Source organism: Cygnus olor, chromosome 1, assembly GCF_009769625.2.
Source record: "Cygnus olor isolate bCygOlo1 chromosome 1, bCygOlo1.pri.v2, whole genome shotgun sequence".
Lineage (NCBI taxonomy): Eukaryota > Metazoa > Chordata > Aves > Anseriformes > Anatidae > Cygnus > Cygnus olor.
In genome coordinates, this window is record NC_049169.1 from 43,939,354 (window position 1) to 43,956,569 (window position 17,216).

Genomic DNA, 17,216 nt, shown 5'->3' on the forward strand with positions numbered 1-17,216 from the left:
TATGTAAATCCTTACTCTTGCAAAAGAGTTCCCCAGAACAAAACAAAATATTATTTTTCTGTTACGCTACTTGCTAGTCTGCAGTAGGGCAACATCTAGTTTAATGGTGCCAAAGCACCTTATACCTTACAAATAAATAAGTAGCATGGAAACAAACATTACCAATAGGATAAACCAATATGAACCTGCAGTTTGTTAGCTACTTTACAGCAAGAACTTGCATGCATAATGTAAAACAGGCAAGCTATGTATATTTTACTGCTTCTACTGCAGTACTTGCCAAAAGGACACTTGAAGGGTGTTGTAGTTAATGAGATTATTCCAGCAGAGAAGGGAATACAAGGAACGTACAGAAGCCAAGATACACACCTTCCAGTCATGTACAAAATAGCAACTTTGGTCAGGGGAGAATGGCCATCTGGCATCACAGCAGAATATTCACGAGGGAACAGTTCTTAAATACAACCTCACTACTCTTTCGCATTCTCCCATTCAATGAAATGAGCCAAAACCAAAATTATCAGTAAGACATCATTTCCTTTAAGCTTTCATCAATACGTATCTCTGACTGACACAGAGTTTTCAGAAAGCAAATTTTAGCAGTCTCTCACCTATTCATTATTTAGAGAAACCATGTCCTTCCTCAAGTGCTGAGCAAACACTTCCTTATTTCTGTTCTATGAACCTTAAAATGTCATGGGACAGTTTTCCATTCTTAGGCCCTCAACATGAAATGAGGTCTTTTCCCTCAGGATACAAACTTACTGCATTTGTAACTTAGCTCTTCCTAGTAGCATGACCAATATATTTTGGTTGCCTACAATTCATAGCATTCACTGATAAGATACTCTCTACCACTTATTCTATCACTGTCGACGTGGAAGATACATTTCAAATTGAATACCGCATAAGGAACCACGGGTCAGAGTTTCTGTTCACCAACAGGTCAGTAAAGAACTAGGTGAGAATACTGACTCTCAAAGCTAAGATTCTAGTTTACAGCTAACTGGAAATAGGAAAATTGTAAAATAAATTCAGATACAATGAAGAATACTCACTTTGCTTCTCGGCCAGCTAAGATCATTTGAAAGACACCAACACAAGCACCTCTCTTGCCTTCCCAGTATTCAGGATTACTGTCCAGTCTCTCCAGAACATCAAATGCTTTGGCTGCATAGTAAAACTGACGCATCTGCATAGGAAGAGAAATATTATGTATTCCTGACTCTATGACTATCTTTCAGAAGGGGATGAAAAATTCTGAGTTTAGTTTTCTGAAATCAGCATTAAGTCATAGAAGCAACGTGCATTTATTTTCATGTTTTTCCACTGGCAGCAAGTGACACAGAACAAGCACATTTCAGTTCTATGTAGGGAAAAAGGTAGTATTATGTTATTATTGCTACATGTCTTTGAAGGTATTATAGACAAATTGCATTGTGAACTTCTATTAATTGGTTATGATCAGCACTGTTCTTGTTTTGATCATACACATTTAACAAAAGCTAGCAGAACATCTTTCCTACCTTTACTTCTTTTTTTCTCCTCCCCAACAGCATTAACTTTTAAAGTATGAGTTGCTCTATGTAGTCATACCAACCAAAGTCCTTGATACAATATCAACTCAAACTAGTCCAAACATTTTAAAACTGAACCAGTTTTCCTCATCTAGAGTTGGTCACAAAGGTGTATTTGGATGTCTTTTGGGTTTAACTCAGAGCTAAATTTTATATCTCAGTGTACTTACAGTATGGTACAAATTATGATTCAGTGACTCTATAACCTGAAATTTTCCTAAGCATAGAAAAATTGACTGTGTACCCTATTTTTTTCTGCCTTAGGTTCTCTGCTTGTAAATGGGACCAAGAAACAAGTTGGTTGATAATAGTCAGTAGGAAAGGAGTGACTGCAGTAACTGTGGCTTTTGAAGTCATTATAACTCATGTGGACCTTATCTATGACTGTGAATGTTCTTCAGGTGGGCAAGCCCAAGTAGCAATGTTGTTTGTGTCTAGCATCTTCCCAGAAGAGCACACAGAAGGTAGACTGCACACAACCTCCTATTCTTTGGTAGCTGGAAGCCTGCATCTGACAAGAAGAAAGGATAGGCTGTGGGAGTTATATTTAGACACTTTACTAGGAGAAGCATAGGTACTACAGAATAATTCCATTTTCTTCACATACATGGTGACATTAACCACAGGTAACTTAATTGAATGGGAATAAAGGTGGTCAGTATAAACAGACATCTCAGCTAAAAAGAAAATACTGAAATACTGATCTCTCCAAACTGGCATCTGATTTAGGTCCATTAAGCAGATACCAATTTAATGTCCTCTTTCTATCTCACATAAAAGCAGGAATTGCTTCACCTTAAATCACGTACTGCTCCCTAGATGGATAGGATGGCCTATTTCATGTAAAAGAAGCAAGAAATTAGCCAGAAGTCCTGCATGCCAGCTTCCTCATCAAACAACTTCTATCAGAATAGACAGCAATGGCACATCCAGCTACACCTACTCTCTGATAGCTGTTAGCTTTGCTCCATTAACACTCGGTCAGCATTTTGTTGAATGAAGCCTAGCATGATTACCTTAAGTTACAGCTACGGTGCTGTCTGCAGCCCTCCAATATAATGTATTTCAGAAACAACTGGAGAATGCTACATAGACTCAAGCAATGCAGACGTTGCCATTTCATGGGAAAGGTAGAAACAGCTGGTAGTGTAGAAAGACAAGTTCTAACGCTGCATTAATTATACATACTTTGATAGCCTTTGAAATGAAATTTCTTGGTCATCTATGGCCATATGTATACATAAATAGCCAGAAAAATTTAGTCCTGTCAGTGCATTTTTTAAAAGCTCTAGATAAATCCGAAGTGTGGAGCTGCTTCTCCTATAGCGTACAATATAATTTTGAGAAGAATTTAGGCAAAGTGATCAACTGATATAAATGCGACTTAAAATTGCCTAGAGATAGATTTTATACAAGCTCTGACTATCAACTTTCTTTCACAAATTGCAGCCAGGGGAAATAACAGAGTGAATAGCCACTTGATTAAGCAAAAAGACTTTTAGTGTGGGATGGTGGATAGAACACTTGAAATAATCCCCTCCGTTTTAGAAGAATGCTTTTGAAATCATAAGGTAGATTTTCTGATTTACAGTTGTGTGCTTTAGTATGCAGGTATTGTTGCTCTTTGGAGAGCTTAGCTGAACTGAGAATCATTGGGAGGTTTTCAATAGGACTCAAGTTTACTATCTTTCCTATATGATGGCAAGTTTTGTTAATGTATCTCTAATAAGCCTATCCTAATAGCTGCTAGTTCTTGTGTATTCACTTAAATTAGGAGTCTTCACTGAAGCAGTTCCATTAAGTTTATACCTATGATCTGTGTTCTGCTCCTCTCACATCTGCCTTCTTAAAGCAATGAACTATTCTATTTTCACAATCACAAAATTACAATCTGTCTTTACATTCTATATTTAATTAAAATTAAATATAAAATGGCTGCTCCCCAAATAACTTCAGTCCACCTTCTGATACAACCAGCTCTGGCGAATACATTCTGAAATGTGGATGATCTGTGTCTCACCCTGATGATTTTTCCAAAAACTATCCTTTTCTCCTGTCACTGCGCTGCTACTTCTCTAGGTCCCAAAACAGTGCAATCTTCCTGGTAGATGGTAGAGAAGATGCCTGATAGAGCATCCTGCTATTGTCTACTGACACCTTGCACAGCAGGACCCTGTACAGGGCAATCAATTTTTCTTCCTCCTACATTTACACTCCTCTCAAACCTGTTGGTCTTTGTATGTCTCTATATCCATCCTATGGATAAAGCTTACACGTTTTCTTTTACATGCTTTGCAGAACAGCATCAAAGTTGAATCTGAGCTAAGTCTCAATGTCTATAGGCACAATCTGAAGAATCAGATGCTAGGAATTGAGGCAGAATTGCATTCAGCTTCCCAAGATCTCTTCACTTACTAACATAGCTTTGTATAAACTAGAATTTGGAGGTGGGCCAGCGGTATATTAGCATGGAGCATTGGAACTAGTAAACATGATCTAGAAGCTTAGTACAAGTGAGGTAGCATATATTTTATCTTGTTATAAAATGTTCAAAGCATTCCTGATAAAGTGGACATTGGCTTGTTTAGCTTCATTTTTAAAAATGTTAGATTGCTTAGTCTAACCTCATCCCTTTCAAGTCCCCTCTAAAAACAGTTCAAAAGAACTGTAATATGTTAGCATGGATCCAGCTGTAGACAGGTAAGCCACCATTTTTACTGAGTAGTTTAATTCCTAATGACTACATGCATACACCGTGTCTCTTTGCCCCACTTGGACAGACAGAATACTGGTTGTGGGAAATCTCTTTCCATTTCCTTATCATTAACAAAAAAGAATATCCAATTGTCATTACAAGCTTTAAGGAAAAATATCACTGTCCCAGAAAAAAATGCAGCATGAGGCACCTCTCTGAATCTATGCTAGTTTTTTTTTTAAGTTTCTTGTCTATCAACAATGAATCGCGAGTTGTAAACTAAACTGTTGTTCTTGTTATCAATAGCTCAAGCATGCAGTAATTTGCCAATATTTTAATCAGTGGGCTGCCTATCAAGAAGGCCTGTAGGTTAAAATGTTTGCCAACTTATCTGCATTAATAACCATGCTCCTGTTGTGCAACTTCAAGTGCACAAGTGCAACTTCAATAGTGATGACAAAGATGTGAAGTATAAAAAAATGGCCGTTAATGCCATCAGGGAATTAACATGCTGTACACCAAGCTCTAAATCACAGAATCATGGAAAAGCCCTGGTTGGAAGGGACATAAGAAATCATCTGGTCCAACTCTTTTTTTTTTTTTTTTTTTTTTTTTTTAATTATTAAAGAGAAGACTCACTTTGTAGCAATCATTTGCAATGAGCTGCAAAAGGTTAAAGGACTCCCCTGAGGTCTCCATCTTCAGATAGAGCTTCCAGGCCAACTGTGGTTTCTTATTCATAATATCTGCAATAACAACAAAAAGCTGGGATCATGAAAAGAATATGCCACATACAATACTCAATGGAAGATGGAATAAATGTTTCTGAATCTCTTTGCTCAATGTAAATGCATGCCTCACCCTGTGCATGAGGTTGGGAAGGGAAACTCATCCTTATCTTCTGCCTTTCTAGTGATAACAGCAGCAATTCATCAGAGAACACCAATGTCAAGAAGAATAATTATGGAGTTTACATCTCACTTGATATTTCAAAGATACAGCAATAAGCACAAATTGCATGATTTCAGATGTGAATAAGGAACAGAGTGGAAAGCATTAGAGAAGGTATTTCAAGCAGGACAATGAACTGGAGCAATCTATTTAGATGGTGAGATTTAGGATTGTGTTCTTATACACAGAAAGATTTTAATTGGCACTGAAATAAGGTTTTTAATAATTGGTGCCCACTCCAATCTAAACATTCAGTTCCCATGATTTATAGCAAACCAAAGGAGTGGTGGAAAAAAATGCCTGTACAGCCTACAAGGATAACAAAATGTGTCATTATGCATCTGCTAGAAAAACATGTCCAAATTCCTGAGATTTTGTGCTAGTTTTAAATTTCCTTTTTTGACTGGAAATTTTCAGTGGCCTTTAAACATCACTGTTAATACACAATGAGAAATAAAAGAATCTGAATCCTCTATCTCAGCTAGCAGAAATCCTGCTAGAACATCTGAATATAAATAATTCTAAAAATTGCTTTTCTGAAGAATAGGCGGCAATCATCAATAATAAACACGTAACATAAAATCACAGTATTTATAGGCACTTCTCATTTAGGAAGCTGCAAGACATCAGATTAGATTTTTCTTTCATCAGCTCTGGATAACATTCACAACAAAAAACAGCCAGGTCTTCATTTCCATATACTAACCCATCTATCTAGAGAGATGGACTACCGTGGTAATTCAATGGCTTTTTACCTTCTCTTAAGGAAGAATTTGATACAAGTAGTATAACAGGATTAAACAAAAAATATTGTCTAAGATGCATCTCTAGTGCTTTTTGCCCTTTGGAAATATTTCAGGAGTGAACTGTTTATGACTCAATACCTAATCATACTCTGACATGAATGTATTGTAACGCTTTGTAATTTCCATTGCAGCTTTTATCCAGAAGGATCTAATAGTAATTTACATACTCGACACTAAAAGATCACTATACTCATCAATGAAAGTTGCTTCTGCAAAGAATTCTAGCAGCTGTTTGGAGTGAAAAATCAAAATCTTAAGACAGATAAGAATACAGCATCCCTACCGAAACTTCGGTAGGAATTCAGAATGGTGAAAGGCACACCTGAGAATAAATAGCAACTCTTATGAAATTGGTACAAAATTTTTAATTGATACCATGGTATTAATTCTACCTCTTTTATAAAAAAGTTAGCAACTTCAACGAGTTCCGCACTCCCAGATGTATGTCAAAGAACTACTATAGCACAAAATCAAAAAGGATGAACACTGTCTACTGAACAAGCATCAATTCCCTTTGCAATGGGAGTACTCCTATAAAAAAGTCAAATATAAAACATTAAATATAACCAGAAATGAAATGATGAAATGATTTTTAATGAAACAAACAAACAAACTGGCATGTCCTAAAATAGAATCATAGGTAGGCATCTGTAAGTGTTATGTGCCTGTCTGGGAAGACCACATTAGAGATGTTAACCACATCTTCAATATGACATAATGCCTTGAAATGTACATATTTACATTCCAAGCACAACTACTCAAAATTGTTTATGATAAGAGAACATTTTTGTATTGAGATGCTGTGAGGAAAACAAAGCCTAGGAAGTCTCAGGCTAGAGTCATTAGAAAAAGCCTGCCTCCATGCTATTTTGCATGTGATACTGTAGATGTATCTGTACTGAGGTGTACTCTGCAATGCTTTAAAAACTGGTTCAGAAATATTGAATAAAAATTGCTATAGAGCATTAAGTATATCAAAAATTTACTTTGGTCAAGGGAGGAGCAGACAAGTTTATGGAAGAAAAAAACGTGCTGAAAATTATAAAGGAAATTCCTTGGGCACTGAAGTTTGGACAATGCAAAGTATAACACAGTACGATGAAAAATACCACATATGCTTGCCTGGTGCTTCTCTTCCTTAGGCATCTGACACTGGCCACTCTGGGAATCAGACAGACCCTTGGGCCTGACCCAGTATTGCTCCTTCTATTTGGTGTTTTACTCTGAACATTTTAGATTTGTAACCCAGTCTTTTAAGACAGAAAATCTTCACTCATACAATTGAGTAGACAATTGAGAAGAAAAAGGTTCATTGGTTAGGACAAAGCTGCATTGACAGAACCGTAACAGCACTGCACTGAAGCAGTAATTGCTTAGTGAAGCCAGACATTTGAAAGGTGGAATAACCACCCACACTGTAACTAGTGCAATCAGCTTTTCACTTTCGTAGTTCTGAATCCACCTACAACATTAAATTAAATTAGGAGAGTGGATTGCCAAGACTGATGCAATAGAGGAGGATCTGTATTCTGCAATATTGAGAGTAAAGTGACTCACAGCAGCGAGCTAGCCAGCTAAGGTAAACAAAATCATTCTTTATCTTCTCACTCTGGATCAAAAGGAACACCTGCAGGAAGAAGGAAAATAAAAGATTATATTTGCATGTACTTTTAAACAAACAGAAGGCAGACCTGCCTCGTTTCAACGTGCAGGTAAGGCTCAAGCCACACAAAAAACTGCTTCATGAGAAGAGGTCAGGTATGGAAGTGTAGTGCAGGGGCATATTGCTATGTCGGGTAAGTGGAGGTCTCAAACACTGCAATGCTTATCAGGGGACTTCTGCAGCTTCAAAATGCCAAGCTGTGCAGAGGGTGCGGCCTGCTCTGAACAAGTGCCAGTGGGCGGCCATGCAACACAAACAGCACAAAGGAACACTGGGCCTGTGGGAAAAGCTATTTGGAACATGTTTGTTTAGCAAGCAATTAAATTAGCATCATCCTGAAATACCAGAAGTTTCACTATATATATAAGAGCCTTTCCTCCTTATACATGTCAGAGATCATTTTAGGTGAGCAATAAGCCATTTCTTAGCCTTTCTGTTTCAGTAAGGTTCTGAGGCTAAACATTAGTCTTTTGTAACTTACTGTACAAACACAGGTTTGTTACATTCTACATTGAAAGGGATGTGGTGTGTGTGTGTGGGAAGCTAGACATTTTAAAGCGTACTCTGGCTTTATATGCAGAAAAAAGCTACTTATGCCTCATTGTCTGTAACTATACTAGGATGCTTCTGGCAAAAAATTCAAAATACCTTTATGTATTCCTGATGTATGTACTGGAACAGTGAGTTCCACAAATTACTGACATTTTTATTGATTAAACACTGCTAACACACTAATAAAAAAAAGTAAAAAGCATTATCACTGTGAATAGCAATTTGCTATAGGTTTTATTTTATTATGCCAGGGAGGTAAACTGTTTAAGGAGTTATGTATATAAAGTGCTATATGTAGATTTAATTTACAAGTTTATGAGATGATGGGGAAGGGGTAATCTTTATATGAAAGTGTCATCACAGTCAGAGATCAGATGCTAGGACACGCTAATCAATTTAATTACATAATTCAGTTATTGAAATACATCTGCTACATAATGTAAGTTTGTACAGAATTATTTGTAAGAAGAAAAGTAGGACAAATGTGGATTAACAGCAGTTTACAGCTTTGTGTGTCTTTGTTGCTTGGCTGCAGCTGAAGTTGTCTTACAGCATTATCGTTTTTATGAAGTCTCAGGTTTCAGCATAATCTGCTAGCATAGTTTCAAAAGATACTCACCTGCATTTTCATTGAGCTACCTAAAATAAACTAGGTGAATTGAAATATATATCCATTTTACCTGATAGTTTGGGATATTTTTCTTAAAGAGAGATGCAACTTCAGGTCACAGAAATTAAGGGTGTGTGTGTTGGAAAAAAAAATGGGGGGAAGGAGAAGTTGTCCAGGGACCCAAAGAGTTAAAAAAAAATAATTAAAAAAAATAGGAAAAACTGGGGAAAAAAATCTATATGATTCACTTTAGACTACATGTATTTTTTCTGGTCTGTCTTCTGATAGCCTTGTGGAAAATGTTGCTTCCATCTTCATAATAGCAATTTGCTTCTGCATATTTTAGTTGTAATTAAGTTTCTACTGCACATAGACACAAAAAATGCTGTGTGTAGAAGTTAATCTCTTCCAGCTGCATCTGGATGCTGCTGAATAAGATAGTGAGCACTTCCTCTTCTCCTCCCACATCTCCCAAAGGAAGTAAATGTGGGGTTTTTGTTGTTGTGGTGGTGGTGGTGTGTGTTTGTTTTTTTTTAACATAAATTTCTAGGGATACCTAGCAGCTCTTAACTATTAAGTGTCTTTTATTCACCATACTTTAGTCAATCTGAACAATAGGACTGCCTGAGATCCTAGACAAAGCATAGGAAATCTGATTAAGAATGCACTCTTTGATCAATTAGACTGAGCTGCAAAGCACTCTTGTGACGCACCACAAGCGGCATGACTCCCCATATACCTCATATTACAAGATTAGCTAGATAATCTTTTCTAAACAGTGTTCACTGTGAGTTTCAGTTCCTCTAGGAAAGTCCCACAGAACCTGCTTATTTTCAACCAACATGAAGATGTAGAGAGAGAGAAAAGGAAGGAAATAGGGGAGTATGCGGGAAACATTTCCATTGTTGCTTTTTAAAGAAAGTAAATACATACCTCTTCAGCTTCACTAAAATTGCCCATGGCAGCTTTGGCTTGGGCGTAGTTGAAGTTAAAAGTGTCATCATTGTAGAAATAACTCTGGAAAAAAAGCCGCACAGAAGGAAAAAAAAATAAAATCCAACCTCCAATGGTACAGTAACATTAAAAATAACACCATCCTCCCCCCCACCCACCAAATCTGAGTCAACAACAATCGAGACAACAGGAAGGAAAAAGAAAAACCCACATTATGAACATACGACATTTATAAACAGTGGGTAGAAAATTACGGACTGCCTTTCCATCCTACATTCGTGACTACAAACACAGCTGGAACATTCCACAGTGTTAACCATGAGAGATCTGGAGAACGCTCCAAGCTCTAAATTGCAGTGGTGGCTTTTATGGGTGTAATTTTCACTCTGTGCATGTGAAGACATGCTGTGCTGCCATGGTCTCTTTCACCTCGCAAACACTTACTTCACCACTAGGGTGGTAAATAGGCAGCTGAGTTTCTAATGGCTTAAGGAGACGAACAGTTTGCTTCTCCAAGACTTCTCAAAGTTCAACAAGAGATCCTGTGGATCTGGTTATGTGACACGTGCACTGGATGGAGGTGGAGCTGCAGTACGGGAACACACCTTGTAATAGGGCTTCCTTAAGCTCAAGTCTTGCTTACAGGCACCCTTCTCTTAGTGCAACACTAGGTTTTTCTCTCTCACGGGGCACACCTGGTTAATGATAGATCAGGTTGATCTGGCTGAATATCTTCTGAAACACAGCACGGGCCAAAGTAGGAAATAAAGCTTTAGATGCCGATTAGCCTGATGTTTGAGTTTGACCCAAATAGCTTATATTTTTGATCATGGTCAGATGTCCACATTAAAGTACAACTCAAACAACTCAAAGTCAGCCAAGCACGTTCCACATTCACCACTGTCACCACACTACTGCACCGATAGACCTAGTATAGGTTAAACTAGAATGTGATACCACAACAAGAAGTGTGACAGGACTGAGGCTCCCTGCCCAGCAGCAGAGGTGCAGGGTTTATGGAAGAACCCATGAAAAAAGCAAGACTGTTTGTCCACTGACCATAGTAACTGCAAGAAAAGCTTTCCTATGTACGTAACAGCAAGGTGTGTGGAAAAGTACTTGTGTTATATAAAGAAAAACACTAAGAGAAAGAGAACTTGTGTTAGGAAGATCGGTTTTTAGATAACTTTTGTTTTGTTCCCTCATTAAGAGTGAGGAGAAGGTAAAAAGCACAGTTGGGACTGTGTAAAAGATATGGAAAGCAAGGGACAAGATCCTTTGCCAGGGCTCTCATCTTCTTTCATTACGTAGAGACACCTGAGGAACCTCCTCCCTTCCCTCTCACAGGCAGTTGCAAAGGGTATGGACCCAGTCCACCCACATATTTAAGTCAAGCTAGTGCCTTGAGAGGAGAGGTGAGGGGTTGCCAACATTTGCCAAATGTCTAGGTTTCACCTAAATAGTCTATACGGAGGTGCAAAAGAGCTGGCAAATACAGCAAGCTGTGTGAAAGCATGAGGATGAACTAGTTGGGGGAAATCTCCAGCTCCGTTTGTGAAAACATTTCAGTACCCTTAGGGTGAGTTAACTGGTTTCACCATATGAGAATTACAACACTTTACTGTATTCTTCCTCAATGATAGTTTTGTATGAATCAGCACAAGTCTCAGGTTAAGCAAAGCTGGTAAGCAAGATGCTAGTTTTACTCCATGAATAGTTCCTTCTGTTCAAATACCCCTCATTGTATTTTTGAATTAAAACTGAAAAGAAGCTCTGTCAGCAACCAAACTCAAAACTGTCATTCTATCCTGGCTGTATTAGTGCCAGAGACCAGAACTGCTGCAAAAACAAGAGTGGTAGAAATGAACCCGTGTTGCTCCTAGTAAAACACATTCAGGACAGCTAGATGTTTTGTCTTTTTTTTTTCTTGACAAATTATATTCCTGGACTTCACCCTTTTGTGGTCTTTTTACTGGCCTTCAATCTTTCCATAAAACTGTGCTCTGAGTGACATCCATTTCAATGAGTCACTCAGATACCCAGTTGAACAATGAAGCATTCGTTGTGGCCAGACCTCAGCTGAGCTTGAATTAGCTTGTCTTCTCAGATGATCCTCAGTGTTATAATGTCACCCTCAGGGCAGCTGGCAATACATTTATAATAAAGTGTCCTTTGAGACATTCTCATGCCTACAACAGTTTTAATCAATCATGGATGAAGGTGGTGTTTCCTAAGAGAGTATCATACAACTATCTTCACAGAGTGCACAGCTCTACTTAAAGAGCTGCAGAGATTCTACTGAAGTTGGTTTCTGTCAATGAAACACAAAGGTTACTGTAAAGTCACCTGAACCTTGCCTTTAAAATGGTACAGGAAGAATGACTTGCATCCCTGTGACGTGAAGAGCAGGAGTGACCTAGCTAAATTTGACTAGTGGCTACTCTTAGCTAGAAAATGATGAGGGTCAACTACCTCAAAAGGAAAAGCACTAGTAGGCAGAAAATGTTTGTCCCTAGTCCTTGCTCTTTATCAACTGCATTATGTCTCAAAGTACCAATATTTATAAACCCCTTCACGAAATTAAGAAATACATATTTTACTTAAGCTTGATCATTTTGCAGCTTGCTAGATACAATCTATAAAACCTTCTGAACTTGCAACCTTGGAGATGAAATATGACAACGAGTTTCACAAACCAACTGTGTTCTGAGGGACAAAATTCATTTTCTTAGGAAAGATGTTGTGAATTTACTGCAATTCCAGCAAGCCATATCTTGTTTTCAGTCTCTCATAATACAAATGGAGGTTTCAAATCTCTCATTTATTCTAATCCTTATTTTGTATCATTTTATTTTCTTACTTTCTCTATAGCAAATAATATTTAACTTCCGAATCTCTTAAGGCAATATTTCAATTTCTGATAATTTTCTGAATCACCTTTCTTTTTGTATTGCAGGAAGGAGTGTCCAGTATTTCAAATAAAAGTAAACCACCGTGGAATGAAATGCATCAATCATTTTTATATTGAACTTACTTTACTTAGCTTAGTATTTTGTTTCATCCTTATAAATGCATTCACATTACAGCTGTAAAAACTAAGGGAATGGTTAAAAAAAAAAAAACTTTGCCTAAAAATGGGTCAAAACAGCTGAGTGCTGAAGACATGTATATATACAGAATTTGAGTGTTACATATCGTAGAAGCAAAGGACTACAGTCATTAACACACAAAATCTCTCTAGTGTAAAACAAGTCCCAGAAATCAAGTGGCCATTAGGTTGACCTGCTGTATGCAAAGATCAAAGTAGTACTGAATGGCATCACCTGGTTGATCTAAACACAGTGCTTATAATTTGCAGCTGGTACCATGCTGTGGTAAGCAATGTGCAGTCAAGCAAATTTCTGAAATCAAGTTTACACAATATGTTAGTATGCTGACACTCCCAAATCTGACTGTCATTGTTAGCTTCAATAAACATATATGTACATGTATGCTTACATATGTATGCATACATATATACAACCGATGTTCCTTAAATTGTCTTTATTTTAAACATCTTAGCTGCATTTAAGTTTTGCTCTTGGTTTCTTCCCTAGTTACTTCCTTCTGTAAATACTTCAAACTCTGTTACATTATCCTGGAAAATATGTAACACTGAATTAACCTGGATGGCAGATCAAAGATATGGGAAAAGCAGATCATACATACCTGCATGCCTGTGGCTTTCTAAAAGGTGGTCTATGAAAGAGCCCCCTAACAGTACGTCCCACCCTCTTGGCCAATTTCCGTAACAGAAATGCATCTTTGAGTAAGGAAAAAAGGGGCATATACAACATTGCTTTCCTGTATGTGGAATATAAACAGACATTTGTTGTACATTATTCTTTTTTCATGATTTATTTTGGCAAACTGCTGTTATGAGTGGAGGAGTTCAGTTTGCAAGCAGAGATCCACATATATATGTGTAATAAATGTGCAGCTGTAATGATACATACCTGCAGCAAAACAGCTAATTTAAAACAAAAACAAACAAACAAAAACCCCAAAACAAAAGACCAAGCAGTCAAATAGCCCTTTCCCTCACTATCCCGTGTTGGAATGGACCCACAAGGATCACTGAGTCCAACTCTTGGCTCCAATTCTATCCAGGCCTAAAAGACAGTTGTTCTACACTGTGTCGGAGTATCTAGATCTCAATCCCTGACTCTGCTGGAGAAGTCAAACAGTACTAACCAAGAAATTAAGCCTTCCATTCGGCTATACTAAAAACACATTTTGCTTGAACACTTCCAGCTCAACAACCACACAGAACTTCCCCCATTTTTCTTCTTACCTATCTACCAGCACTGCTTCTATCTGTATTGTCAGCCATGATCTCCTGTCGATCTCCAAAATCACTGAACAACATCAAGCTTAAGACCTTCTCTACCAATTTCTGAAATCAGTCACCACTAGCAAAGGACAAGCAAAACAGTAAAATACAATAAGCTGTTTCCTACTACAGTGATAACACCTAATGCTAAAATTAAAAGAACATAAAAGCTCCATGAGAAAACACTAACAAATTTGGAAGTGCCAGAAGTAAGATCATCTGTCACCATAATTTGGCTCCACAATGCAGGCACATTCTGATATAGCCTTATTGACTGTTTCCACAGAACTGCAACCTTCATGTTGCACAGATGGATATTATGTACACATAATAAAATATTTTCTCTCAAATCTAACAAAGAATAAATACTTCTTCTTCTAGTTGATAAATATAGCAGGAATGAAAGTTTGTATACCTGTACCCGTCACTATTTCTGCCTCCCTTCCAGCAGGTTTTAAACATCAGATCTGTATTTCTGATACAAATCTGATATATATATATCTGCATGGAATCTTACTAATGTATTATGAAGTAACACCGACTATCCTGTGTTCTTCCTTTTCCTTTCAAATTTTCTTTCAAACTCTTCCTACAACATTTTCCTTTATACCCTCACAAATTGTCTCACCTAATCCCCTCCCTGTTGCACTTCTTTTATCTCATGACTCTGTCCTATCCTCTGATCAACCTATTGCCCACTTTCATCCTTTTAATTTCTGTTTAGTGTCTTGTTCACTTCTGGCTTTTCCCCTTACAAGCACTAACTATGCCTTATTTTCCAGTATTAATGATGACTCCATTTGCCTCCCAAGATGCTATTATTCTCTCTCTGATTTCTTAGCTTTCCCGTATACCTTGGAGGTGGTGATTAATCTCATATAACTTTAGCCTTTTCAGGTTAGAACTAGTTGTTTAAGAACTTCTTGAAGCAAATGGAAAGAGCTGGGCATTTCTGTGGAGTGACTCATTCCATTTAAGATAAGTGTAAGATATACACAGGATGAATTCTCGTCTGGAAATTAACATCTGTCCACACTGACTATAGACTGGGACCAGATGATCAGTTTTAAGTCTGACTTTTAGATGGCTTAAGTTAGGCAAAACATATTTCATTGCTAGTTTCTAGTACTCCTGTTCTCCAATTACACACATACATACTCCAGTGTGGAGTGAAGGGTATCTATCTCTTCATTCCACCACAGTGGAGCCATTCCAATGGCTACAACCATTTGGGATTTTTTCATGGTCTCTTCCCAAACAAAGTTTAAAAACATTACACCTTTGTCATTCTTCACCCATCAGCTGCTTTTGGCACCAACATAACCACATGCTTTTTCTTTAGGTCTCACCCTCCTTAGAACATCATAATTCTCTCACCTAGTGCATCTCCCTAATTGTTTCTTTTTATATTCTCATTCTTCTTCCTACCAAATACAGAGTTCTTACTACTCTAGAGTTTCAAATCACTGCAACAAAATTACAATCACTTAACTCCATAATGAGACCCCAGTCTCTCTCTGGGTCCTCACATCTCATTTACAACTGTGTATGTCATGATCATGGAGCAGATTGTTCTGGAAACTACGCTAAGGCATATGGTAAATAAGGTGACTGGTGACTGCCAACATGGCTTCTCTAAAGGCAGATCATGCGTGACAAATCTGGTGGCCTTCTGCGACAGGGTTACAGAACTGGTGGATAGGGGAAAAGCAACTAGCATCACCTACCTGGACTTGTGCAAAGCATTTGACACTGTCCCCCATGATATCCTTGTCTCTAGATTGAAGAGACATGGATTTGATGGATGGACCATTCAGTGGGTAAGGAACTGGTTGGACGGTCACACTCAAAAGAGTTGCAGTCAACAGCACAATGTCCATGAGTGCTGTTCCTCTGGGGTTGGTATTGGGACCAGCACTGTTTAACATCTTTGTCAGTGACATGGACAGTGGGATTGAGTGCATCCTCAGCAAGTTTGTCAATGACACCAAGCTGTGTGGTGCGGTTGACAAACTGGAGGGAAGGAATGCCATCCAGAGAGACCTCGACAGGCTTAAGAGGTGGGCCTGTGAAAACCTCATGAAGTTCAAGAAGGTCAAATGCAAGATCCTGTATCTGGGCTGGGGCAATCCCAAGCATGAATACAGGCTGGGCAGAGAAGGGATTGAGAATAGCTCTGAGGAGCAGGACCTGGGGGTGTTGGCTGATGAGAAGCTCAACATGAGCCAGCAATGTTCACTTGCAGCCCAGAAAGCCAACTGCATTCTGGGCTGCATCAACAGAAGTGTAGTGAGCAGGTCAAGGGAGGTGATTCTTCCCCTCTAGTCTGCTCTTGTGAGACCCCACCCAGAGTGCTGTGTTCAGCTCTGGGGCCAGCACAAGAAGGACATGCAAGTATTAAAACGACTCCAGAGGAGGGTCACAAAGATGATCAAGGGTCTGGAGAACCTCTCCTACGAAGACAGGCTGAGAGAGAGTCGGGGTTGTTCAGCCTGGAGAAGAGAAGGCTCCAAGAAGACCTCATTGCACCCTTCCTAAAGGGGGCCTACAAGAAAGCAGGAGAGGAGCTCCAAGAGTGTAGTGATAGGACAAGGAATAATGGTTTTAAACTAAAAAAGGGTAGTTTTAGATTAGTTATTAGGAATAAATTCTTTACTATAAGGGTGGTAAGGCACTGGAACAGGTTGCCCAGAGAAGCTGTGGATGCTCCATCCCTGGAAGTGTTCAAGGCCAGGCTGGATGGGGCTTTGGGCAACCTGATCTAGTGGAAGGTGTCCCTGCCCATGGCAGGGGGGTTGCAACTAAACGATCTTTAAGGTCCCTTCCAATCCAAACCATTCTATGACTCTATGACTCTATATGTAAGTCATAACTATTTCTATCCATCGCATACAGGTGATCTGATAATGCTGCAGTATGGTAACTGCAAACTCCTCCTTTCACTTTGAAAAATGTAACGTTGCCTGCAGTGTACCACTCAGATTACTTCTGCAAAAATAACATTCTTAGTTCACTGCTTTGGTATTGGTAATACTG

General features: G+C 38.4%; 1 protein-coding gene across 3 annotated transcripts in view; it reads right to left on the minus strand.

Annotated features, from left to right (window-relative positions):
* The window catches only part of TTC26 (tetratricopeptide repeat domain 26), a 50,413-nt gene that overhangs the window by 1,559 nt on the left and 31,638 nt on the right, over positions 1-17,216 (minus strand). For 2 of the 3 annotated variants that reach the window (XM_040554975.1, XM_040554983.1), the window contains 4 exons: positions 9,788-9,871; positions 7,587-7,656; positions 4,912-5,018; positions 1,059-1,192 (listed from right to left, as the gene is read on the minus strand). In XM_040554975.1, the coding sequence (XP_040410909.1) occupies positions 1,059-1,192; positions 4,912-5,018; positions 7,587-7,656; positions 9,788-9,871 (395 nt within the window). Of the gene's footprint in view, positions 1-1,058; positions 1,193-4,911; positions 5,019-7,586; positions 7,657-9,787; positions 9,872-17,216 lie in introns of those variants that run through there. The other variant, XR_005819306.1, reaches the window with a different exon arrangement.